We start from the raw sequence: 26,543 nt of genomic DNA, 5'->3' as shown, positions 1-26,543 counted from the left end.
ATCTAGATAACTAGCAGTCCTTACTTGATTATAGGCTCTATTATTGTTTATACCAAAATGAATAGCTTATAAGGACTAGACACGTGGGCAAAACTGAGCTCGACTATGGTAGCCTTCGGCACCTTGCCTACCGATCCTGTGATTGGGGCAACACCCTTCTCCACGACACGTGGCGTGCCCACAATCGACGTCCATAGTCCCACATTGAAATTCTAAACAATATGCACACCTCCCAAAGCCTAGAACTTATGGCATATAGCCTATTGATCTGTAAGTCTAAGTATACTAAATTCGAACTTATTGAAGCATGGGAGAGTCTTCGGCCGGTATCACACCGGTGCCTAATGGCTTTACCGAGTGATTGTTACCTTGCAGATCATATGCTCTTTCGAGGCCCAGAGCATACCGAAGGCATCACATCACTAAGTTGGCCTCAAGAACTGCTGAACCATTTTTGAGTGTCAACAGTTTGGCGCCGTCGGTGGGAAACGATCAAAATCGACCTATTTTCTCCAGAACACATGGGGACCACTTCAGTACCAACGTTCTTGTCGAAAGACGGCTTACCGTTCGGTAGGCAAAGTGGAGCAAGCCCAGCGCTGCCCCCTTGTACTCCTGTCAGAATTCACTCATGATTCAAACCACCGCCAAAGTAAAGCTTCTGAACCAAATCACTCTCTTCGGCAGGACATGGCTAAACTCCAAGAACAAAACAACCTCCTCTCATCCAAAGTGGACGAAACCCAATAGTTGCTCAATCAATAGCATACGTAGAATATCTAAACCACCCAATCCTCCTAGAGCTTACAGACTCCTAGTCGCCAGAAGAAAGGCAAGAAGGGGGCAAAGGCAACGCTTGCACCCTCCAAGCGATTTCTAATTTGGCACCCAAAAATCAACCCCACCTACCGAAAAAGGTTTACACCGATTGCCGTCATCGGCTTAACGATAGGGATGTCGAAAGACAGAGATCTCCAATCATGATCAATGCTCAGTTAAGAGACTCACGGATGAGGGTTCTGGGAAGCAAATCACCCATTCGGAAGGTACGGTGGGGTCCACGGCGGAGTCGGACCACGAATATGTCCCTTCCAAGACCCAAGAGGCTAGGCCGGTGAGCCCACAGAGACATTCGGAGGACTATGGTTCCGAAGAAATCCCTAGCCAAGATCCCATCATTCGACTTCTCTTTGAAAGTCCAAGATGGAAAACAATTGAGTTCGTTCTCGTGAACCGGATGAGGGAAGCTCTGCCAGACCGCTTCACCGAACGAATAAAGCGCTCACGGCGAGGATAGAGACATACAATATCTACGTATACCGTTCTACACTGGGTGGAAGAACCCTTAACACACCTCCACTCCTTCCAATACCGTGGGATGCAAAGGTCTCGGCGACGAAGGCGTGCTCGTTCCCATCCTCTTTACGTATAGCTTTAAACCGGTTCTACCGATTGGAGCGAAACGGAGGATTCCATCGACGAATCAAGCAGATTTTTTCAACCACTTCATGATACATGATCGCTTGTACTCTGCCGATGACTTGTACACGATTCGGCAAAGGGAGGACGAGCCTCGACGGGAATACGCCGCAAGTTTCAATCATGAATACTCAAGGTATCCGGAAGCGGACGACAGGGCAGCCTACGGCGCCTTCAAGAGCGCCTTCGATCCTCACACCTTTGGTACCTAGTGCATGTGAGCAATCGGCGCACCTACGACGAACCGATGAAGCAAGCGGCAATCCACGCTAAGGCTGAATATTTCAACTCGAAATCCGGGCCTTCGGGTCGGGAAGAGGAACCCGCGTTGAAGAGTTATCAAGGGAAGAATCTCTGACACCCCGTAAGAATCGACGAATCCTCGGCGAGGCACAAACAAAAGGTGACCGTGACAATCTGCAAGGAAACTCAAAGAAAGGAAAAGAAAATACGGTCGCAATGACCACCGGGCACCCGAATCCGACCACGCTCAGAAGTCTTCACTCGCTAAATACCACTTATGAAGTCACGATGAATGAGCACAAGATAATACCAAAGCGAAAAGCCTAATCGGCAGGACAATCGGATATCGACAAATTCTATCTGTACCACCAACACGAGCCATAATACGAGGGAATGCATAAGCTCGAGGAAAATCGTCGAACGATTGATTCAGAGGAGGAACAACGACGATACATTGCCGGACCACATAGCGCCGATCCCGAATGTGAATCGGCGGATAAATATGATCAGCACCATCGGCGGAGGGCCCACCCTTACAGTACGAGTAACCGCTTCAATGAAGCAATATGTACATGCCGCTCACTACCCTCGGATCTTTGGCATAGAAGTCAACCGGCACCGAAGGTTTTGAAGGTAGGTAGGAGCCCATCACGTTTTGAAGAGGAAGAATAAGAGATCCTTTACCCCATGATGACCCAATAATAATTGAGCTGAAATCGCCCACTACGATGTAGGGCGGTACTTGATCGACACTGAAGTTGGTAAATGTAATTTTTGTCGATGCTTTTAGAGGAATGGGAATCGCAGATAGCCAGGTCAATCGGCAGATAACACCCCTACTTAGTTTCTCTAGGGACCTAGTCTAGCTAATCGGCAGTCGATCGCCCATCGCCAGCGTTGCCCCTCGAAAAATGATGCTATATGACCAATTTCTCATTGTCGATTGCCCAACGGCATATAAGTCATAGTAGGACGAACGACACTCATTGGAATCAAGGCACACCTCTCCCCCCATATGTTGCTGATGAAGTTCCCGACTTGCAATGGCACAGGCACTATTCGAGGAAACCGACTCAGCGCACGGACGTGCTATGCAATAGCCTTGAAATTGGTAGTTTTCAAATCTCCAAGGAAGCCATGTCGCCCGGGGATGAAACACCAATGCCGCAAGCGCAACCTGCCGAAGAATTGGAAACGGTCATACTGAAATGCAGAGCAACCCGATCGGTGTGTCAAGATCGGCACCACACTCAACCTCCACCTCCAAACGCAGTTCATTGAGTTATTATGGCATCACGCGGAGGTGTTCATTGATCTGTTCACACTTCATAGGGAGAGTGAGGACACAACAAACAACAATATATTAAACTGAAACATTAAAAGCGTAAATTTGTTCTCATGATATACACTCATTCAATTCCTTTACAGTCATGCTTCCGTATTATCCATCATGTCCTCCTCTCCCAAAAATTAACCAAGAAACGAACCACCTCCTGACATTTATTAAACAAACTTATTACTCTTTAATTTCTTCTTCTTATTCCCAAACCATTAACCTTAAAAATCCATCCTATATGCAAGAAACCGACTTACAAACATTAATTAATTCAACATTAACATTCATTGAATTGGGGATAGATTACATCATGCACTTTCTTTGGGATTTTTGAAGCTCCAATTAAAGAAAGATAAATATTATTCAACATTGATATTCTCTGTAACTACCAAAATCAGAAATTTTTTTTTTTTTTTTGTAGTGTCACTATCTGGACTGCCTTTACTGGACACCTTGCTGGGAACCTCTATAATATAGGTGAGATAGTCAACAAGGTCATTAGTATTTGTGAAACACACAGTGAGATAGTCAACAAGGTCATTAGTATTTGTGAAACATACAACATTATTCACAGTTTTGTTTTAAAATATAATCACCCTATAAGTTCTAGTCCTCCTTTACTTTCACCTCTTATTCAAACTGTTCAAACGAGTATTTAAGAAAGCAATAATAAAAAATCCGATATGCAAGGACCTGATGTAAGCACCAAAATAACATGAATAGGGGCTGAAGCTTGATAACTGACATTCTAACATTTTCAAGGGAGAGGGAAATAAATTGCTAATGTATTTACAAGGGATAGAATCATATATAGATAGCTTCGGGGGAATGTTATAAGTGTCATCCTCAAAATTCACTTAAAAAGTGGAATCTTTTGTGACACAATGCATTGCAAATTTCATGAAAACTTCAATGGAATCATGATTTTTCAAGGGTCTTTTTGTTGGCGTGACTTGTGGATATTGACTTACTTTCCTTACACACCAAGAATTCCTATTATAATTGTAATTGATTTACTTTAATTCCTAATTTCCTACTGTAAATAGATTTAGGAATTTATTATTGACTTGCCCCATTCAGGTTTCGTTGTATTATAAATATGACCTCCTACAAGGAGAAGAATACACAGAAAATTCCCACAAACAAATATTCTCTCATAGTTTTCATATTTTAGCATGGTATCAGAGCGGTGATCTTGGAATTGCTAACTCTAGTTTCACACCCCCGCCACCGCTATGGGGGTTGTTGATTTTTTCATCCCTCATGAAGGTAGCACCACCGACTCCTTATCTCCTTCTCAACTAACCATAGTCGAGTTGAGTGCCCAGATGGCTCAGCTCCTACAGATGCAGACTTTGGCCCCGAATCTGATCCTGAATCAGGATCCTCTTTTGACGATCCCGACCTCGGCCCGACTATGACGGCGGCGACGACCCCGACTCCGACTCCAACTCCGACAACGACCTCGACCCCACTCCGATGATGACTCGACCCCAACCCGAATTTGTCTTTGATTCGCACCGATCCCGACTTCGACTCGACTCGACCGACTCAAGCTCGGATCCCGAATTCCTACTAAACCTGTATCCTATACATCTTCCGCTGCACAGATTATGACTTCTCGACTAACGACCCCGACACATGGACCAAATTGCGAATATTGTGGTGATCCGAGACATACTCGTGAGACTTGTTTTAAATTGCATGGCTATCCCGATTGGTGGGCTACTCTTCAAGATCGAGAACAACGTAATACGACCAGTAATGGTACTGGTTATGGATTCCATACTTCCGCTAAGATTGATTCTAGGGGCTGGATAATTGATTCCGGGGCAACTGATCATATGACGTTTGATCCTGATGATTTTCTTCATACTACACAACCTCGACGAACTTGTATTGCAAATGCCAATGGAGTTACTTATCCTATAATAGGGGTTGGCACTGTTGAACACTCATCCTCTCTCTCACTGTATAATACTTTACTTGTTCCATCTTTATCCAATAAATTGTTGTTAGTTAGTCAGCTTACTGAACAATTGAATTGTTGTGTACTTATTTACCCAAGTTTTTGTTTACTTCAGGATATTCACACTAAGGAGATTCTTTGTCGTGATACTAAGAGAAGGGGGCTATATTATGTAGATGACTTCAGTCCCGGCACGGCTAACAATGTGATGCATCACTTCGATATCAAACAACAACAAATCTGGTTGTGGCACCATCGATTGAGACATCCATCTTTTAGTTATATGAAGCATCTTATACCAGATTTATTCTCAGGTTTCAAGGACTCCGACTTCACATGTGATACTTGTATTTTCGCCAAGAGTCACCGTGTGCCCTACCCGTTGAGTACGAACAAGTGTACTACTCCATTTACATTAATTCACTCTGATGTCTAGGGACCTTCACCTATCACTGCTCCTTCTGGTGTTCGATGGTTTGTCACATTCATAGATGATTGTACACAGATGACATGGCTTTATTTGCGAAAAAATAAAAATGAAGTGTTTTCCTGTTTTCAGTCATTCCACAAACAGATGAAGACTCAGTTTAATGCTCAAATTCAGATTCTTCGCTCAGACAATGGTGGAGAATTTGTCAATCTTGACTTTCAGACTTACTTCCAACAACATGGAATTATCCATGAGACAACTTGTCCTCAGACACCGCAACAAAATGTTGTTGCTGAACGAAAGAATTGACATCTTCTTGAAACCACCCGAGCACTTCTGATTGGCCCTCATGTTCCTCGCCATCACTGGGATGATTCTATTGTCACCGCAGTTCACCTGATCAACCACATGCCTTCTGGTGTATTGACATTTAAAACTCCCTTACAGGTGCTTGCGCAATACAAACCTCTGCCCTCTGTTTTGGTACTCACACCCTGAATATTTGGATGTGTGACTTTCGTTCATCTCCACAAAAATCAACTTAGCAAACTTGATCCCTGTGCACTTCATTGTGTTTTTGTGGGTTATGCCACTCATCAGAAAAGATACCGCTGTTATCACCCTCATACCCGACGTACCTATGTCACTTTGGATGCAACCTTTCTGGAATCTTAGTTGTTCTACCATAACCCATCATCCAATTCTACGTTTCAGGGGGAGATACGAAGTGAAGAGCAATTGAAGCAACTTAGAAAACGAAGAAATTCTCCTATGTACAGAAATAATCGATCGTCCCGAGTCCGGAGCACGAGATTACTCTCTGTCGACAAGCGATCAATCACCCATTCATAGCGATCAATTGCCTGACCCACCTGATCCATGCAAAAACATTTTTGATCCGAGTCTCGGACCTGCATAACAGAACAACAAGATGAAGACCCCCTCTCTAACTCAACAATACCAACAGACCAATCTCCTGAGAATATCCTCAAGTCTATTTAGAGGATAAAACTATTGGATATCAATTACCTTTCAGGAAAAATCGTGGAAAGCTACCAAACCGTTATTCACCTGATATTGGCAAGACATCTAAGTATCCAATTGCAAATCATGTTTCCATTGAGAAGCTGTCAGAACCACTCAAGGATTTTGTGCATCAGTTGTCTGCTATCCATATTCCAACCAAGGTCTCTAAAGCATTGAAAGATCCTAAGTGGGTCCAAGCTATAAAAGAGGAGATGAAAGCTCTTGAGAAAAATCAGACTTGGACATTGGAGACTATACTACGAGGAAAAAAGACTATCGGATGTGGATGGGTGTTTACTATAAAACACAATACAGATGGATTTATCGAGCGATACAAGGCAAGACTTGTGGCAAAAGGGTACACACAGACCTATGGTATAGACTATGAAGAAACCGTTGCTCCAGTTGCAAAGTTAAACACCGTCAGAGTCTTATTGTCCCTTGCAGCTAATTTGGATTGGCCACTACACCAGTTTGATGTAAAGAATGCTTTTCTACATGGCGAACTCACGGAGAAGGTGTACATGGACATTCCTCCTGGATATAATACGAAAAGCATTGTATGGATTGAAACAGTCACCACGTGCATGGTTTGGACGGTTCACCATGGCAATGAAGAACAATGGTTTCAAACAGTGCAACTTAGATCATACTCTGTTCTTGAAACATCGGAAAGGGAAGGTAACAACATTAATAATATATGTTGATGATATGATTATTACTGGAAATGATAAACAGGAAATATCACACCTACAAGACTATTTGGCTATTGAGTTTGAGATGAAGGATCTAGGTGGACTCAAGTATTTCTTGGGAATTGAGGTGGCTCGATCACAGCAAGGTATATTTCTCTCTCAAAGGAAATATGTCTTGGACTGGTTGATAGACACAGGAATGCTAGATTGCAAACTTGCGGACACTCCTATTGTTCAGAATCATCATCTTGGAGAATATCCGGATCAAGTTCCAACTAATAAAGAAAGATACCAAAGATTAGTGGAAAGATTGATCTATTTGTCACATACTCGACCAGACATTGCTTATGCGGTAAGCGTTGTCAGTCAATTTATGCACTCCAAGTGAAGACCACATGAATGCAGTTCTTCGGATACTTAGATATTTGAAGTTTGCACTTGGAAAAGGACTTATGTTCTCAAAACATGGTCATCTAAATATTGATGGTTATTCAGATGCAGATTGGGCAGGTAATGTAACAGGTAGAATATCCACATCGGATTACTTCACATTCATGGGAGGTAATTTGGTGACATAGAGGAGCAAGAAACATAATGTAGTAGCTTTATCCAGTGCAGAAGCCGAGTTCAAGGGCATGACTAAAGGGATTTGTGAACTTCTTTGGTTAAGAAAGTTGCTTACTGAACTTGGGTATAAACCTACATCCACAATGAATCTCTTTTGTGACAACAAAGCTGCTATAGCCATTGCACAGAATCCAGTTCAGCATGATCGTACTAAACATGTTGAGGTGGATCGACACTTCATCAAACAGAAGCTTGAGGCTAAAGTATTTCAGTTTCCTTTTATGAAATCCGAGGATCAATTGGCAGATATTTTGACAGAGGTGATTTCCAGTAAAGCATTCCACAATTCACTAGATCAGTTGGGCATTGGCAACATCTATCCACCAACATGAAGGGGAGTATTGGCATGACTTGTGGATATTGACTTACTTTCCTTACACACCAAGAATTCCTATTATAATTGTAATTGATTTACTTTAATTCCTAATTTCCTACTGTAAATAGATTTAGGAATTTATTATTTACTTGCCCATTCAGGTTTCGTTGCATTATAAATATGACCTCCTACAAGGAGAAGAATACACAAAAAATTCTCACGAACAAATATTCTCTCATACTTTTCATATTTTAGCACTTTTGGCTTTTGTAATAGGAGGTTGGACTGGTCTTGAACTTCCATTTTAGGTGAAGTTTGTTTTATATTAGGGAAAGTTTTCAGGATTTTAGGAGAGAGTTGTACGAATTATTGGGAGAGTTTTTTGGATTTCCAGAAGAGAATTGCCAGTGAAAGGTGTTTTCTCAACTTTATTGGGACCCTGAAGAAAAATAACAAAGAAATATTAAATATACATCTATAAGTATACACGAACACAACATTCTTTAATAATGAATCATGAATACATTTTTAAGAGTCTTCTCATTCTTTAGTAATGGTACATTTTCAATATCAACTTTTCCTCTCTCCCCCTAAACATATAAAATGAAACAATGTAAATATTTGTGCCTAAAATATACCAAATTCCTTATATTAATTAATTCACTACTTGTTGTACCTCCAATATCAGCCCCATGGAAACTCCATATTTTATAACTTTGATCAACACCTCTTATAAACATATGGTCTCTTATCCCGTTAGAAGTCTCAAACATCAAATTTCTACATATTAGGCATGGAAATTTCATAAGTTTGGGATTACTTGCATTAACTTACAGCAAACGCAATAAATTGCTCAACACCATCTTCACATATCTTCATATTCTATTGACATTCAATCTTTTGACATCCAAGTTTTATTCATTTCAAACTAAAAAAAACCTTCTGTAACATCCTACATCAACCAACGGAGAGGGGGTAATGTGCCTTATATGTGCATGCCCACCTCCATCTAGCACGAGGCCTTTTGGGAGCTCACTGGCTTCGAAGTCAGAGGAACTCCGAAATTAAGCGAGTTTGTGCTAGAGTAATCCCAAGATGGGTGACCTACTAGGAAGTTGTTCGTGAGTTCCAAGAAACAAAACCGTGAGGGCAGAGAGGAGGGCTCAAAGATGACAATATCGTGCTACGACGGAGCTGATCCTGGGATGTGACAATTCTGCCGTGTGGTGCGAGTGTGCCGACGAGGACGTCGGGCCCCTAAGGGGGGTGGATTGTAACATCCCATATCGACCAACGGAGAGGGGGTGATGTGCCTTATATATACATGCCCACCTCCATCTAGCATGAGGCCTTTTGGGAGCTCACTGGCTTCGGAGTCATGGAAACTCCGAAGTTAAGCTAGTTGGGGCTAGAGCAATCCCAGGATGGTTGACCCGCCGGGAAGTTGCTCGTGGGTTTGATCCTTTGTTGTCGAACCTAAATTAAGCATTAGAAATCCATTAAACATATAAGAATGTTTTAAACAACCAAGCATGTATCTAATCCCTGTTGTCAAATGTCCATACACACTCTTCCTATTCATAGTTCAATTTGAATTAAGGCATATGGTGTATACTCTTAATTCCAACCAAGATAGCTAACATACAAGTTTTAATGGTGATCAATCATTCAAACAAGCATATTTACTTATAAGCATAATGAATAAGAACAAGAACCGTAATTGAAACTTGGAAACTAATCAAACTTGAAAACTTAAAATAAGAAATTACATAATTAAAAATAAAATACAACTAAGAAAAATATAAAGGAAAATTTAGCAAAAGGGTTTTGGTACAACAATTGAGAACTTAAAAGAAAAACTAAGAGAATTTGAGGGAGAAAGGAGAGGAGCTTTAGAGAGATGTTTGAGAGCTCAACTCCCCCTTGGGTGTGTTTGTAAGCGTGGAGAACTTCACTATTTATAGGCTTAGGGAAATAAAAATCTGATTTGAGTATTGCCTCTACCTACAACATCTACTTCACCAACTTTACCTAACTTCCCCACCAAAAACAATTAGCTCATGCATGACACTGCACTGCAGTCTGTTTGTAGGCCGATTTTGGGCTCATTTCTCTTCTTAATAAATTCTAGAAAACCCGGCCTGGCCCAACCTAATCCCATTAAATTTGGGTTGAGCTAGTCCGCCTCGGCCCATTGATGAGCCCTACTGCTAAGTAGTTGACGCTTTTAAAAAAGCGTCAAAGTTTTGTAAAATAATTTATGATTTTCAAAAAAGCGTCAACTCTTAAGTGTCAACTAAGGCCTATTTTATTGCAGTCATTTCAAGTCTCTATATTTAGCACCAGTGCATTTATACACATTTAGAAAAGGCATGACAATAGTCAATATAACAATTTTCTCTGAATTTCAAAAAGTGTGTTCTTGATAAGTTGAGAAACAAGTGTAGTCTTGAGTTGTAAATATCAATTAAGATATTTATTACTTGCAAGGTACTTATAGATCAAGTGGTAAAAAGCATTTAGCCCCCGCACCCAAGGTCATAGGTTTGATTCTCTATTCCTCCAATATCGCTTGTATTAAAAAATATGTATAGAAAAAGATATATGTTGTACAAAGAGGGGCAAAGATTCTAAGGACTCCTAACCTTTAGGTAATCTTGGCCAAATTTTGAAAAGTAGGCACTAGTATGTGATTGATCCCAAACTCCTGGGGTTCAAACTGTAACTAACTTACCAATTATATTATACCTTTGGGTTCAGCATGTGCACTCGTTTTCCTATTTAAGGATGTGAGAATAAGCTTGTCATCACAATCAATATTCATCAATATCTCATAAGTAGATCAGGAGTAGTCGTCTGGGATATGATGGCTTGTGAAAAGAGCAAGATACTCATAATCGGAGCCACAGGTTACCTTGGCAAATACATGTTGAAGGCAAGCGTCTCTTTGGGACATCCAACCTATGCCTATGTGCGACCAATATCAAACCCAAAACCGATTCTTCCAAGGTTCTTCTGCACAAAGAATTTGAAGCCATGGGAGCTACCATCGTCCAAGTAAATTAAAATTCCTTCATTTCTTAGCCAAACTGCAGTCAAATATATATATATATATATATATATGTATTTATGCTGCAAATTCCTCATAGTTCATCAAGATATGAAATCTTCATGATGTAACAGGGTGAACTGGATGATCATGGAAAGCTGGTCAAAGCAGTCGAGCAAGTTGACGTTGTAATATCCACGGTGGCTGTCCCTCAACATCTTGAACAGCTGAAACTAATCAAAGCCATTAAAGATGCTGGAAATATAAAGGTCAATCTTCCCTTCTTGGTTTTTACTGAGAACTTCTCGAACACCTGATAAGCCTATAATTTATATATATTTTATGCCTCATTTACTTATTTATTTGTTAATTTCCTTGGGTTAAATTGGTTGTTTTAATTGGTTTTGTGAGATTTGTAAAGGAACTATGGAAATATGAGAAAGTGTGCTAAAAAGGGCAAGAAGATGAATATTGAAGATTAATCAAGTCAAACAAGGAGAAATAAAGAAGACCCTATTTTAGAAGGAATCCTACTTTTATAACAATTGTAATTATATCTTAGATAGGATTTCTAGGAGTCTTATAAATATGAAGTTTAGGTCATTGTACCACGGACCACCCATCACCCATCATCCTCCATATTCATACTCATAGCCTAAATATCCAAAGGAGAATACAAAGAAAGCTTGCGCAACCTTGGCATTCTACTTGGAGAATTCGGTGTCTTCCATGTCTTCATCAACCATCATGATTCTCAATAACTCCTTCATGAACTAATTCCTTTTACTAGGGCTACGATGTAGCCTAGCTATGAATACTCAAATTCTTTTATATTGTTAATTTTATTTATCTATACATGTTGAGTGCTTGTTACCGTTCTTAATGCTTTCAATTAATTGGCCACTAATTGCATGATTGGAAGAATTAGGTTGAGACCGGAAGGAGATTCCTAGTAAATAGCTTCTTGTACCAAGTACCATAAATTACATAGCCGACTCGGAAGACTAGGTTATGGTTTGTGTAATCTTTATTGTTTTCCACAAATCTTAATGGGTTCTTAGCTATCTAAATCCATAACTAGGAATAGAGTGGGTTGACTGTAAGGAATACAACTGATATAACTCGGAAGAGAGTATTGGTGGGGTAAGGGAAAACGATTATCAACATGTTAGGTAATTAGAATTAACAAGCTAGAAGGATTTGGGTGGGATTAGCTAGGTGAAATAGATGCCCTAGTGCTTTATCATCTTTGTTTTCATCTTTTATATTATTTCCTTAAACTCAATTTATTTTGTTTGCTTAATTAGATTTTAATCTTCATAATTTTCTTTTCGTTTAATTCAATTATAATTAGAAATAAATCACTCTAGTATTTAATAAATCACTGGATCCCTGTTGGAACAATACTCTACTTACTACTATATTAGTTTGAGCGATATTGTACACTTGCAATTAATCACATCAAATTTTGGCGCCGCTGCCGGGGATTGACTTAATCTATTAATATTAGTGCGCTTTATTTTCTAGTTATATTTTGAATATTTAATCAGTTAATTTTTATTTTTATTTTTTTTATTTCAGGTACTTTTTTGAGTTCAACTTGAAAAAGGAAAAAAAAACAAAAACAAAAAAACAACGCAGCAAAAGATTGTGAGGGCTTCAAACCACTAACCAACCAAAAGGAAACAATAAAAAGCACCAGCCACAAACAGCCAGCTCGCAAGAAAAAAAAAAAAAAAGGAAACAAGGAGCTTTTTCACGCAGCCATCAGGAAGTCAATTCCCATTTCAATTCAACTTCCTTTTTCTGTTAAAATTGAAACTTTCCAATTTCCTTTGGGTTTTATAATTAAAGATTCTTTTCCTAATTGTGTTTGGGTTTTATTTCCTTCTTTAATTCTATTGTTCTCTCCTTATTTAAACAATCCTTTGTCCTTGTTTTGCAGGTATAACAACTTCGTTTCTGTGCATACGGTGAATGACTGGTACCCGCTCTTCAACTAGCCAACTAGTTGAATTAGAACCTGAGATTGGACAAAAGCTTCGAGAAATTCGTAGGAGTCAAAAACAAGACAGAGAAAAGAAGAATCAACAAGGAGAAGAAGAGATGGCCCTTGTACAGAATGAAACAATGGGAGACCTTGATATCCCGACAATTCCGATGTCACCTTCAAGCATCGTTCTCCCTGCAGCTGCCAGGAATTATGAATTGAAAAATATCCACTTTAATATGATGCCTTCTTTTCATGGATTAAGTTCTGAAGATCCTTTAGCTCATATTAGAGATATTTTTAACATGGTTTCTAACATGGCTTTGACAGAGGGAGTCACCGAAGAACATCTCAGGATGAAAGTCTTTCCCTACACACTGAAAGATAAAGCTAAGATGTGGCTAAACTCCTTAAGGCCTGGATTATTGACTAGCTGGACCGAGGTTCAAAACAAGTTCTTGGAGAAATTCATTTCAACTCATAAAACTGATGCACTGAGGGATAAAATCATGCAATTCAGTCAACAAACCGATGAGTCATTTTCAGAAGCTTGGGAACGGTTCAATAATTTTTTAATACAGTGTCCTCACCATGGTTTGCCTACTCTAGTTCTCATGCGTATTTTTTATAAGGCACTAACCGTTTTGAGTAAGGCTGCAGTGAATAACTATGTAGGTGGATCTATTAAGAATAATACGCCAACTGAATGTCAAACTTTGTTTGATACACTAGCAATTGAAACACAGCATTCTGATACAAGAAGTAAACGTGCTGGAATTTATGAAATTGGTAGTTCTAATGCTTTTGCTTCTAAAGAGTAGGTTGATGCTATAACTAGTAAATTGGACGCCTTGCTTGCTATGAATGGGAGAGCACCAACACAAGAGATTTGCTCCATTTGTGCTGTTCCTGGTCATGCCACCATATCTTGTCCTCATAGGGTTGATTTTCCAGAATTTTTGCAAGAACAAGCCAACATGGTGAATACCTATAGATGTCCCGACAATGATCCATTCTCCAACATATATAATCCGGGATGGCAAAGGCACCCCAATTTTTCATGGAGCAATACTCAGAACGTACAAAAACCACCACCTGGTTTTCTACCTCAAGAGAAGAAAATAAATTTGGAAGATGCTCTTACTCAGTTAACTATGTCTACCACCCAATTTATGACTGAAACCAAAACCCAACTTCAGAATCAGAGCGCTTCTATTTGGAACTTGGAGGTGCAAGTAGGCCAACTAGCTACTATATTGAGTGAAAGAAGCCAAGGAGTATTGCCAAGCCAACCCGAGATTAATCCGAAGATTCAAGAACATGTGAAGGACCCATTAAAACCGCTGTAGATTTGGACATAGAAAAGCACCACCAGCAGTTGAGAGATACGGAAAAAGCTGAAGAAAATAGCCTACCCGCCGCTGTGAGCTCCACCGGAAATTCAGCAAAAACTGAGCTACCACCATCCAAAAATCTCACTCCAAAATCCTATGTTCCTCCAATTCCTTTTCCGCAACGCTTGAAGAAAAATAAGAAGGATGCACAGTTCTCCAAATTTCTTGAAATTTTTAAGGAAATTGCAAATTACCATTCCATTTGGTGAAGCACTAGACCAAATGCCGAACTATGGAAAATTCATCAAGGACATCTTAAGCAAAAAGAGACGTTTAGAAGATACAGAGATGGTGGAATTGACGGAGGAGTGTAGCGCAGTAATACAAAGTCATCTACCACCTAAGCAAAAGGATCCAGGGAGGTTTTCTATTCCTTGCACCATTAGCACTATTTCTTTTCAAAGAGCATTGTGTGATCTAGGTTCTAGTATTAATTTAATGCCTTTGTCTGTAGCTAAAAGAATTGATTTGGGGGAAATTAAGAAAACTAATATTTCTTTGCAGATGGCGGATAGATCACTTACATATCCTCACGGCATTCTTGAAGATGTACTAGTGAAGGTGGATAAATTCATATTCCCAGCTGATTTCATAGTTTTGGATATGGAAGAAGATGTCGACACTCCAATTATTTTAGGCCGCCCTTTTCTCATTACGGGAAGAATGATAATTGACTTAGAAAAGGGTTCTTTGATCCTACGAGATGCCAATCAAGAGGTGGAATTCAAAGTTTTTGATGCAACCAAGTATCCCATTGATTCGGAGTATTGTTTCCGTTTAGAAGCAGTAGATCATGTTGTTCGACCACAATTCATAGCGGACTACCCAAAAGATCCACTAAAAGCAAGTTTGGTTCATGAGATAGAGGTAGGAGAAGAGCCACACGTGCTCGAAATGGTGAACTTAATGGACCCCAAGGCCCTCCCAAGCACCATTGCTGCACCAACCCTCACTTTGCAAAGATACTTGAAAGAAAATTGCAATCAACGAAAGGAGACCTTCGCTCTCCATGATCCCAGGTGATAATCATTCCAAAAGTCGGGCTGGGGACTATAAATTAAGTGCTTGTTGGGAGGCAACCCAACTAGGTACCTTCGTTCCTTTCTTTTCAATTTTCGTTTTATTTTTCATCCCTCTATGCCTTTACTACTCATTACATGCATTTACTTTAAACATTGAGGACAATGCTTAGTTTAGGTTTGGGGGTGTGGAATTTTGTTGTTTATGTTGTTATTTGAGTTTGAAGTCATAAAAAAAAAAATTATAATTTATAAAAAAAAATAAAAAAAAAACAGATTTTATGTTCCAAAGAAAGGATTTTGTGTTTCAAAGAATATTTCTCGACTTTTTCTAGCCCCAAGATGATTGAAACATGTTGCAGATGTGTTATAGATGTTGTTTTGGTCATTATATGACTTTAAAACCCAGAAAATAGCAAAAGAGGTTATTATGTTCTTATTTTGGTCAAAATCAAAAATTTTGCCTACTTTCCTTTTTGATGTTTTTCCGGTAAATTTGAAGCCACCAACATGTTTAGAATGGTTATTATGATGATTTGAAACAGGTTTGGGGGTCTCAAGTGGTTTACATGACGTTTTAGGAAGGTTTGAAGCTAAAAAAGTGGCCTAAAACCCAAAAAAAAAGGCAGCTGCAATTTGCCCAGAAATATGAAGATTTTTCGTCGCTAAAGGTCAATTTTTCAGAATTTTTTGATTTCATTCCAAATCAATTATGATCCATTCCATTCGCGATCAGAGGTTTCTAGGAGCTATTCCAGGTGTGTCCTCTTCCTTTTAATGAAATTTTCTTTATTCCTAAGCAATTGGGGCTCATAAATTCACTCATATTTGGTTGCAAAATCACAAAATTCCTTTAACTTTTGAAAATAAAAATAAAAATTTGTTAAAGCTTATACTTTCTCTTACTAATAGTGATGTATATGTAATGTTTTATCATATTTCTTTAACTAAAGTGTTGCCATGAACGTTTATGCATCATAATTATAGCACTTCACATAGCCATGCTTCAAGTATTTTGATGGACAAGGTAGCTATACTTGGATGATTGTGGAGAAATAGTGGAGACTACCATTGTGAGATACTTGAGCCAAATTGCCATTCATTGAGAGAGTATTGGGAACTATTCTTATTCATTATTTTCGTTCTTTCTTATTTAGATTGATCTCAATTAGGCTTTTGAATTAAATACTAAGAACTAATTTCTCGTTTGTATGAATAATCTTATGCTTTCACTTTTGAGTGGATGGACCTTGAGAGATGATGTTAGGCTATGCATGTTCTAACCACTAAATAAAGCCTCATGTCCTACCCATTGTGTGTGCCATCAACCCTTTGAAGCCAAACACTTAGCCTTTTCTTTCATCACCCACAATATTTCCTTACCCTTTTCACCCTATTTTTAGCCATACCCTATAACTTGGGATATGCCATGGCACATGAAGACAAGGATGAAGGTTAAGCTCTGCATCAACAAAAGAGGTGGCATGTACCGAGGAAATATGTGCTCAAAGTTCAAGAAAAAGAAAAGAAAAAGGAAAAAAGAAGATATATATTCAAAAAAATATATATATATGAAAAAAAAGAGAAAAAGAACAAGAAAAAAAGTAAAGCATATCAAAAATTCTGGACGCCTTTGTGAAGTAAATTTGAAGAGCCAAGCCTTATAACATGATAAATGCCTTGGTATGTCTCAAGTTCTAGTATTTCCTTCCCTTTCTTTCATAACCCATAACCTAGCCCTTCATTACAACCATAGTAAAGACCTAACGGATCTTTGTGGACTTCTTACTCAGAAGTGGAGGTATGTACTTCATCTATGGTTTTTAGTATTTGATTTCCTTTCCATGAGATCTATTTTCAGAAATTGCCTTTTATTCATTTTGGATGCATATGTGTCTTACATTTTGATTTCTTTACCTAACTTCATTCACATATGCTGGGTAAGAGTGCAACCCTAGGTTCTGTGAGAAAATTGAGAGTTATCCAGTGAGGTCTAGAGTCGAGGCAAACTTGTACACACACCGAGTGTGGTTATCTTTAAGTTCGAGTGCTTGGAGTATTGGCTTTACACTTTACACTACGGTGCATTTTATTTGTAGTGGCATAACTTTAGTTTTTGAATTGTGATTGACATTCATTGGTTATTATTAGTTTGTTGGAAGTATTGCTTTAACGAATTTGTTTTGCAAGAAGCGTTTGTGGGTGTCGTGACTGGTAAACCCTCAGGAGACACAACTCCTCCTACTAGGGACACCTAGAGGTTTAAAGGCTTGTGACACATGCTAAATGCCATCGAGATTACCTGCGAAAGTGGTTTAGTTTAGTTTGTTTGTTTTATTTTATTTTTGATTTTCAGTTTTGCTCGAGGACTAGCAAAAGATAGGTTTGGGGGTATTTGATAAACCTATAATTTATATATATTTTATGCCTCATTTACTTATTTATTTGTTAATTTCCTTGGGTTAAATTGGTTGTTTTAATTGGTTTTGTGAGATTTGTGAAGGAACTATGGAAATAGAAGAAAGTGTGCTAAAAAGGGCAAGAAGATGAAGATTGAAGATTAATCAAGTCAAACAAAGAGAAATAAAGAAGACCCTATTTTAGAAGGAATCCTACTTTTATAACAGTTGTAATTATATCTTAGATAGGATTTCTAGGAGTCTTATAAATATGAAATTTAGGTCATTGTACCACGGACCACCCATCACCCATCATCCTCCATATTCATACTCATAGCCTAAATATCCAGAGGAGAATACAAAGAAAGCTTGCGCAACCTTGGCATTCTACTTGGAGAATTCGGTGTCTTCCATGTCTTCATCAACCATTATGATTCTCAGTAAGTCCTTCATGAACTAATTCCTTTTACTAGGGCTATGATGTAGCCTAGCTATGAATACTCAAATTCTTTTATATTGTTAATTTTATTTATCTATACATGTTGAATGCTTGTTACCGTTCTTAATGCTTTCAATTAATTGGCCACTAATTGCATGATTGGAAGAATTAGGTTGAGACCGGAAGGAGATTCCTAGTAAATAGCTTCTTGTAACAAGTACCATAAATTACATAGCCGACTCGGAAGACTAGGTTATGGTTTGTGTAATCTTTATTGTTTTCCACAAATCTTAATGGGTTCTTAGCTATCTAAATTCATAACTAGGAGTAGAGTGGGTTGACTGTAAGGAATACAACTGATATAACTCGGAAGAGAGTATTGGTGAGGTAAGGGAAAACGATTATCAACATGTTAGGTAATTAGAATTAACAAGCTAGAAGGATTTGGGTGGGATTGGCTAGGTGAAATTGATGCCCTAGTGCTTTATCATCTTTGTTTTCATCTTTTATATTATTTCCTTAAACTCAATTTATTTTGTTTGCTTAATTAGATTTTAATCTTCATAATTTTCTTTTCGTTTAATTCAATTATAATTAGAAATAAATCACTCTAGAATTTAATAAATCACTTGATCCCTGTTGGAACGATACTCTACTTACTACTATATTAGTTTGAGCGATATTGTCCACTTGCAATTAATCACATCAACACCCTTATGGGGTCCACCCAAAATCACTGAAATTCAAAATCATTTAACCACTTAATTAAATGGTTGTCATTTTGGCATTTTTTTTAACGCCGTGTTCATCGATTTATTGATCCCAACAACTACCACTTTGTCTAATGTTTCACAAGCACGATCTTTGAATGAAGACTTAAAACATAGATGATTTTGATCATTCAAGTAGAATTTGCAGTAGATCCCACGAGGTATCCCTAAATAGTGGGGACCATTCTACAGCTATATATGTCTACATACATGTCTATCTAACCGATGTAATTGTAAAATCAGAGATTTATTCCGTCAGAATTTGGAAATGAAGTTGACAGAGTAAGTGGGCTGCCGCCTTTCGAGGCTTTACTTGATAACAAAAGGAAGATCAGAAGGGCGATCGAAGCAGCAGGAATTCCATATACTTATGTGTCTGCAAACTCATTTGGTGCATATTTTGTTGATTATTTGCTTCATCCTCGTGAAAAAACAAACCACCAAGTCACTGTTTATGGCACAGGTGAAGCCAAAGGTGAGTTGAGTTTGCTCATAATTTTGTTTTTTTTAATATTTCATACAGCAAGACATATTCGTTTCGAATCTCGCATAGTTAAAATTAAATAAATAAATGAGTTGACAAATAAATAAATAAATGCTGGTGTCTAGCCGTATGGTTGCCAACCGTGTCATCGTTTATAGGCCACAAGGAAACATTGTGTCCCAGTTGGATTTGGTTTCTTCTTGGGAGAAGAAGACAGGATGCACTTTTACAAGGAGCTATGTCCCAGAAGAAGAAATACTCAAGCTCTCTGAGAGTAAGCAATTAATCTTTTTTTCTTTTTTTTTTCTTGTGTTCAGAAGTTATATCCAACGAAAGTATTTGATACCAAACAATTCTTTCTCATTGTCTCTTTGGAAATGGAAATGGAAGCAAGCAATATGATAATGTGGTAGTGATATTTTTTTTGTGTGCCCTTCTTTCTTGCAGCCCTCCCTTCCCCAGACAACGTAAGGGTGTCAATTCTGCACAACATATTCATTAAAGGGGATCAAATGAGTTTTGAACTAACAGAAAATGACCTAGAGGCCTCCGAGTTATATCCTGATTACAACTACACTTCCATTGATAGCTTCCTCGACATTTGCCTGGTGGATCCTCCCAAGCCAAAATTAGCAGCATTTGAATGACTGTTTTCTTTTTGGATAAAATGGAAAACTACTATCCTTATTACTATTTTATGCTTTCTGGTTTGTATTTGTGAATGTTGGCCACGATCTCCTGGTCATTAGATGATGTTGCTTCAGAATTCATATCTTACTATCCACAATGCAAATCACAATATAAATTTTAAATTTAAAAAAACTAAAAATGGGAGGGGGTTTCTTACACAAACAATATCTAGGTGTCATTGAGGTTTGAACCTAAGACCATTTGTTTGCAAGTTAAGACCCTATTTTAGTGGATTAGATGGTAGACCGACCCCATTGGGTATGATGAAGTCTCTAATCAAAGTAAATATTTATAATTTATTTAAAACTCAAGAAATCCAAAAAGTAGTTTACCTTCCTTAAGGAATTGTTTTTCTCCATAAAAACAATTAAATAATAAAATCTGCTAAGTAATATGCCAAATTGTTTTTTTTTTCTCTGCATAAAAACATTAAATAATAAGACTTAACTATGGCTATTTTCTCTAACATAGAAATATAGTGGTAAAAAATGAACAATTGTAACCTAAATCTTAGTACCTAATTAAAGAAAATATTCCAAATAAATATAAATACCTAATCGAATACATTATACTTGGTCAAATTAATGGATGAAATTATGACATGTGGCAATATGCATCCATCCATGACATATTTGGGCCTACAAAGTTAAGTCCTATCTGTTCTTTTTTAGGTGAGAAAAACATGTCACATTTGAGACAACGTTGTCCAATTACAATTTGAAAATGATGGCTCTAGTTGCTTGTGCATTTCGGCACAGCTGCTCTCTTTCTCATCTTGACAGTTTGTAAGATCTATGAATAATTATGAAATTGTTTTAGAATTAAGATAAATATTTTTTTTTTTTTTTTTGAGAGGAAAGGTGAGGAGAAAACAATGAGAATATAACAAACTAAAATTAAAATCCGTTACATGTGTCATTCCTCCTCCATGGTTCACATCTTTCATCTAATTTCCAACACGTAGAGGTTAAATCACCAAGATCCCTTGAAGTTTGTGGTCTCTATCATTTAAATTTAAGAAAAAAAGACTATAAAATTACAAATTGATATACCATTAGTTTATTCGTCTGTCTAATAACTTCTTTTTTTGATGTGGCATCTGGTGGGTCAATTTTTTTATTACATAGATGCCAGAGTGATACCGCATGAAGCTACATGACCAAAATGTCACTGATCTTGAACTATGACTTACTTATTTAAGGGATAGGGAGATCCATGCATTCCTTTTATACAAGAGAAACCCTAGACTTACTTGGAAAGCTAATGAGAAACCCTAAACTTACTTGGAAAGCTACTGAGAAACCCTAAACTTGCTAAGAAAGCTAATTAGAAAACAAAAAGAAAAATAATAAAAGTTTCCCAAAATATTCTAAAAACTTTAAACGCTGAAATTCAATGTACTGGCTTCCTTTTTCCTTTTTTTTCCTTTTTGGTAATAGACCTTAAATATAATGTGATGAATCAGTACAGCACTATATTGTTGAAATTCATTATGGCATGCACATTATTATTTTCTGCATTATAATGACCTTCCAATTTTGTACGAGTGAAAGGTGACCACCAAAGCCAGGTCATATAGCCACTGACTTTGGGTGCGATGACATGACATAAGTGCCAAATCAACGAATAATTTTTCCTTGGCCTGCAATGTCAATTTTCCAAGACTAAAAGCCACCGCCCAAAAACAATGAACTAACCTAAGGCTCTAACGTTCTTTAAGTGATTATTGGAATTCTCATGGAGCAATTGAGTTAGTTTTGCTAGTTTTATTTCATTACGGTAAATTACTCAAATATTCCTTAAACTTATATCCAATTTACATTTTGGTCCCTCAATTAAATTATTCGTTCAAATGGTCCATCAACTCTATATTATTCACTCCATTAGTTCTGCCATTACATTCTATCAATATTTCCATTAAATATGAGGGCAAATTGGTCATTTCGTCCATCAACTCTCTCTCTCTCTCTCTTCTTCTTCTTATTCTTCTTTCTCCTCCCAATCTTACAGCTGGGTTTCTTCTTCTTCCTCCCAATCTGATGGCTGGGTAGCATAGGGTATCAACCCCACCTCCACCAAGATGGCTGGGGCACATATCCTCTTAGCCAATGCTTGCTATTGCTTCTACGAGTTGGGCAATTTGTATTTGCGAAAATTGTCCATAAATGATCAAATTACTAATAAATTTGAACAATTTAGCTTGCAACGACCCAACCCAAATTCCACTTTGAGATCCGGTCGAATCGCTTAAATGACACTGTAACTATGGATCGAATCACCAAAATGCCTCAAAATCGTAACATAAACCACCGAGCTCTAACTTGTGGCTGCGCTCGATAATCGCTGCCTACGTACTTCTTGAGGATCAAGCCACACGTAGTTCTTTTCTCTCGACTTGTAATCGAATCGCATAGAAACTGCTCTAGGGCTGACCATTCGGAGTATTCGGGACTCCGTTTTACGATCAGTCAACTATTATACGATCCTGAGAAAGTCTAGATTAACATACTTGGAATTAACTACGATCTAACGGTTCAAACGTATTGAACCCGGAAATCGCACAGTAGGCGAGAACCGTTCGGGGTTCAAACGATATCCGAATTAAGATCCGTGAAATCCTACATGCTCGTGAGGACTAGGAGATTATTCTAGGACTGACTGTGGTCTCCACCCTACTGCTCACGCCCGCCCACGCACCGGCAGCGCGTGGTGCCTAAAGCGATAACCCTTCGCCAGAAAATCTCAACATCTCGGCTCAAGACTCCTATCCTAGGTAAAACACCCTATTTGGAACCACTTTTGTTCTTGGACCTACCCCAAAAACTGACCGGAAGTGGCCGAAACAGTGACCCGAAAACTTGCTAAAACCTAGCTCGTAAATCGAGCTATCTACGCTGGAAATTTCTGAAATCCTACCTAACCATAAGCTAGAGCATTAAAAATAGCTAGAAATCCATACCTCAGTCGTCCGATTTGGTGGCCGGACGACAGAGAACGAAAGCTTGGAAGTTTTGTCAAAAATCGTCCAGCACCGCCTGTTTAGCGGCGGTTTACGGCGACTATGGAGGCGGATCGAGGCGGAAAAGGGCTGGGTTTGGAAGATGGAAGTTTGGTGGTTCGTTTGGCACTGGTATTGCCTGAATCGAAGGTCGGAGCTGAGAGAAAACAGCTCCCAAAGTCGGCTGGTCGCACCCGAGGAGGAGAAGAAAACTGGGTTTATAAAATCTGAACTTCGAAATATTTACGGTTATGCCACTGAACTTCTTTTGATCGTAACTCCTTCGTTACAATTCCGATTTGAGTCCACTACATGGCTACGAACTCGTTTCGTCGCGCTCTACATAACGGTATAACTAAAATCCCCAAATTCCTTCCCAATCAAAAAGTCAACTTTTAAACTAATAAAATATTCTAGGGGTATTTTAGTCTTTTTCAAATAAATTAATAATTAAATATTAATTTTATGTTTGGGTTATTACATTCTGGTTGTGGATTGTTTTACAATCGGAAGAGAAAGGAGGTGGTCATGGGGGAATGGTAGGAGAAGAAAACCCCCCAAGGGTAAAAAGAAAAGAGCGGAGGTGGGGTGGGGGATTTGTATGGGAGAATGGGAGGAGAAAACTGCAGAGCAGGGAGGAGAGTGAGTGAGTTTTGGGTCTGTTCTTAGGATTATAATTTTTTTTTCTCCTTTTCTTCAATTTTTTCTAATTTTGTATTTATTTTAACCCTATTTTTATTTGTTAATTATGAAAAGTCATATTTACCCTAAAATTTGGTTAAATCTAACAGAAAATTAGACCGTGGGATTAATGGAACGAATAATATAGAGTTGATGAACCATTTGAATAAATAATTTAATTGAGGAACCAAAACGTAAATCGGGTATAAGTTTGGGGACCATTTGAGCAATTTACCCTATTTCATTAAGACTTTGGATCTTGAATGACTATTTTCTTGACTCTAGGGAATGACTATTTTGTTTTATACAAGTGATATTGGGGAGCCGAGAGAATTGAACCTAAGATCTCATATGCAATGGTAACTATTCTCAACCACTTAAGCTATAAGTTTTTTCAACTTGGTAATAAATATTACTAAATCAATATTCTAGATTATGTAAATGATGATGTATTCATGATTTACCTTGATTAGCTTATTTCCATAGTGCTACTTCGAAGATATTGACAATTGTATTACTGACCTAAGGCCTTCTCCAACCCATGAGGGGCTAAACCCAAATTTTTTCCCTCCAAAAAGTAACTATTCGGGTTTTGCCCGAACTCAAATCATTTTTTCTTCAACCCTCCGGACTCAAATTTTAAGTCCGCAACTTTATTAAATTGTTTAAGAATGGTTTAAGTCTATTTTTTTTTTCATGGATGACTTTTCTACATTTAATCTTTTTAAATAACATCATAATTTAATTTTTTGAACAATTTGACCTAAAAAATATTGAAATTCCATAAATTTAATTTTATTCCAAAAGTAAACACACAACATAAAAAAAAACACACAACATAATTGAAACACAAAATGAGGACTGAAACAATTATTGACCTCATTTACCATCTCTAAAGCTCATCCAAATGTGATTGATCAAATCATGTCGGAGACTCTGATGCACATGTGGAGATTGAACTCTATTATGATGAATCATATAATCAAAGAGAGTCTGCCTATCTTGGTTGTACTCATATGATATGTAAAGCTTGGCTCCAGCTCATATTGTCATGCTCTGGCCCTCCTAGCTTTCAGAGGAAGATTAAGCATTACAGCAGCTATTAGAGGAATTTTCTTAGTGGAAGAAGGGGACTTCTCTTCCTCTGATGGTTTGGATGAAGTCTGTTGGCTTGGTTGCCAACCTGTTGTGAAGGATAAGGAGATGGGAACTCGAATGGTAGATGCGGGCCTAGTACCCACACCCTTTGAGTGATAGGTTTGGAATTTCGAGGACGAAATTCTTATAAGGTGGGTAGATTGTAAGGACCCGGTCCTAAATAAATAGGTGAATATTAATTTCTTCGGATAAAAGGACCATTTTGCCCTTATAATATTTTATTAGATTTAAGGTTGACTTTTGACCGGGAAGGAAATTGGGAATTTTGATTGCACCGTTGCGTAGAGCACAGCGTGATGAGTCCGTAGACACGTAGTGGGCTCGAATCGGAGTTGTAACGAGAGAGATACGATCAAAATACCCTCAGTGGCATAATTGTAAATATTTCGAAATGGGTTTTTAATAAAATCTGAAAACCTCTCTCTCTCTTCTCTCCGGGTCGTGAGCAGCCCGCCCCTCCCATTGTTTTCATACACCGGTGGCTCCAAGGAGCCACCACTGCGGTTACAGGCCACGGCTGGCCTCGAGATCAGACTCAAAAGAACCGGGCTGCCTCCTTCTTCCCATCCCGACCAATTTCAGCCACTGGAACCGCGGTGCTTGGCCGGAAATTAAAGAAATCCGAGCTGTTTTCGGACAGATTTTGACAGATTTTCCAAGTCTTCGTTCTCTCTCATTTCTCCACCAAAATGGACGAATGAGGTATGGATTCTCGACTGTTTTTCATGATCTAGCTGCCTGTTGGGTAGGATTCCAGAAATTTTGAGAGTTTGTAGTTTGATTTTGGAATTAGGTTTCGGCCGGTTTTCAAATTGAATTTCCGGCCACTTCCGTCGATAATTTGGGGTATGTCCAAACAAAAGTGACTCCAAATTAGGTGTATTACCTAGGGTAGGAGTCTTGGCACGAGATTCTAAGATTTTCCAGCGATGCGATATCGCTTTGGACACCCACGCGATGCCGCTCATGTGGCGGCGCGCATGGGCACCGTAATGAGGCGCTTTTTGTCCCAATGCGATCCCCTCGATGTCACGAGCGCGTAGGTGTGCTCGGATTTCAATTTGGATACCGTTAGGGTTCCGAACGGATATCTCATATCGTGTATTTTCCGGGTTCGCTAGGTTTGGACCGTTGGATGGTGCTGAGGTTATAATATGTTGATCTAGGCATTACTAGGATCGTATAGGATTCGACGGATCATAAAACGAAGTCCCGGATACTCCGGATAAGCCAACCCTAGGGTTAGGGTTTTAGTAACCGTCCGATCGTGAGCTATCTGACCGTCCGATCCGGATCAAATTTGCAGGACGTGTGTCCTAGACCTTGTAGGACCTATGGGAACTGTCGGATC

The 26,543-nt window shown here is 38.6% G+C and overlaps 1 protein-coding gene, 1 non-coding gene and 1 pseudogene across 5 annotated transcripts; 2 read left to right on the top strand and 1 right to left on the bottom strand.

Annotated features, from left to right (window-relative positions):
• Window positions 1-10,911: 10,911 nt before the first annotated feature.
• LOC103326887 (uncharacterized) lies at window positions 10,912-20,435 on the top strand. 4 transcript variants are annotated; one of them, XM_089049063.1, is made up of 6 exons: window positions 10,917-11,178; window positions 11,305-11,439; window positions 13,116-18,412; window positions 19,425-19,656; window positions 19,824-19,939; window positions 20,113-20,435. In XM_089049063.1, exon 3 carries the CDS (start codon window positions 14,699-14,701, stop codon window positions 15,575-15,577), a length of 879 nt encoding a protein of 292 aa, XP_088905189.1. In that variant the 5' UTR covers window positions 10,917-11,178; window positions 11,305-11,439; window positions 13,116-14,698; the 3' UTR covers window positions 15,578-18,412; window positions 19,425-19,656; window positions 19,824-19,939; window positions 20,113-20,435. The 4 variants fall into 4 exon arrangements, with proteins under 4 accessions (XP_088905187.1, XP_088905189.1, XP_088905188.1 ...); XM_089049062.1 differs by having other exon boundaries at window positions 19,791-19,939; XM_089049061.1 differs by having other exon boundaries at window positions 10,912-11,178; window positions 12,752-18,412; window positions 19,425-19,939.
• On the bottom strand, window positions 13,652-13,758 carry LOC148919076 (small nucleolar RNA R71). The gene has a single exon (XR_016125740.1). It is a non-coding gene; the product is annotated as a small nucleolar RNA R71 (small nucleolar RNA).
• On the top strand, window positions 19,795-20,312 carry LOC148919075 (isoeugenol synthase 1 pseudogene; annotated as a pseudogene).
• Window positions 20,436-26,543: the final 6,108 nt, after the last annotated feature.

This window comes from Prunus mume, linkage group LG3 (assembly GCF_029339155.1).
Source record: "Prunus mume cultivar Tortuosa linkage group LG3, ASM2933915v1, whole genome shotgun sequence".
NCBI classification, from domain to species: Eukaryota; Viridiplantae; Streptophyta; class Magnoliopsida; order Rosales; family Rosaceae; genus Prunus; species Prunus mume.
This window is presented reverse-complemented; position numbering and strand designations above follow the sequence as displayed.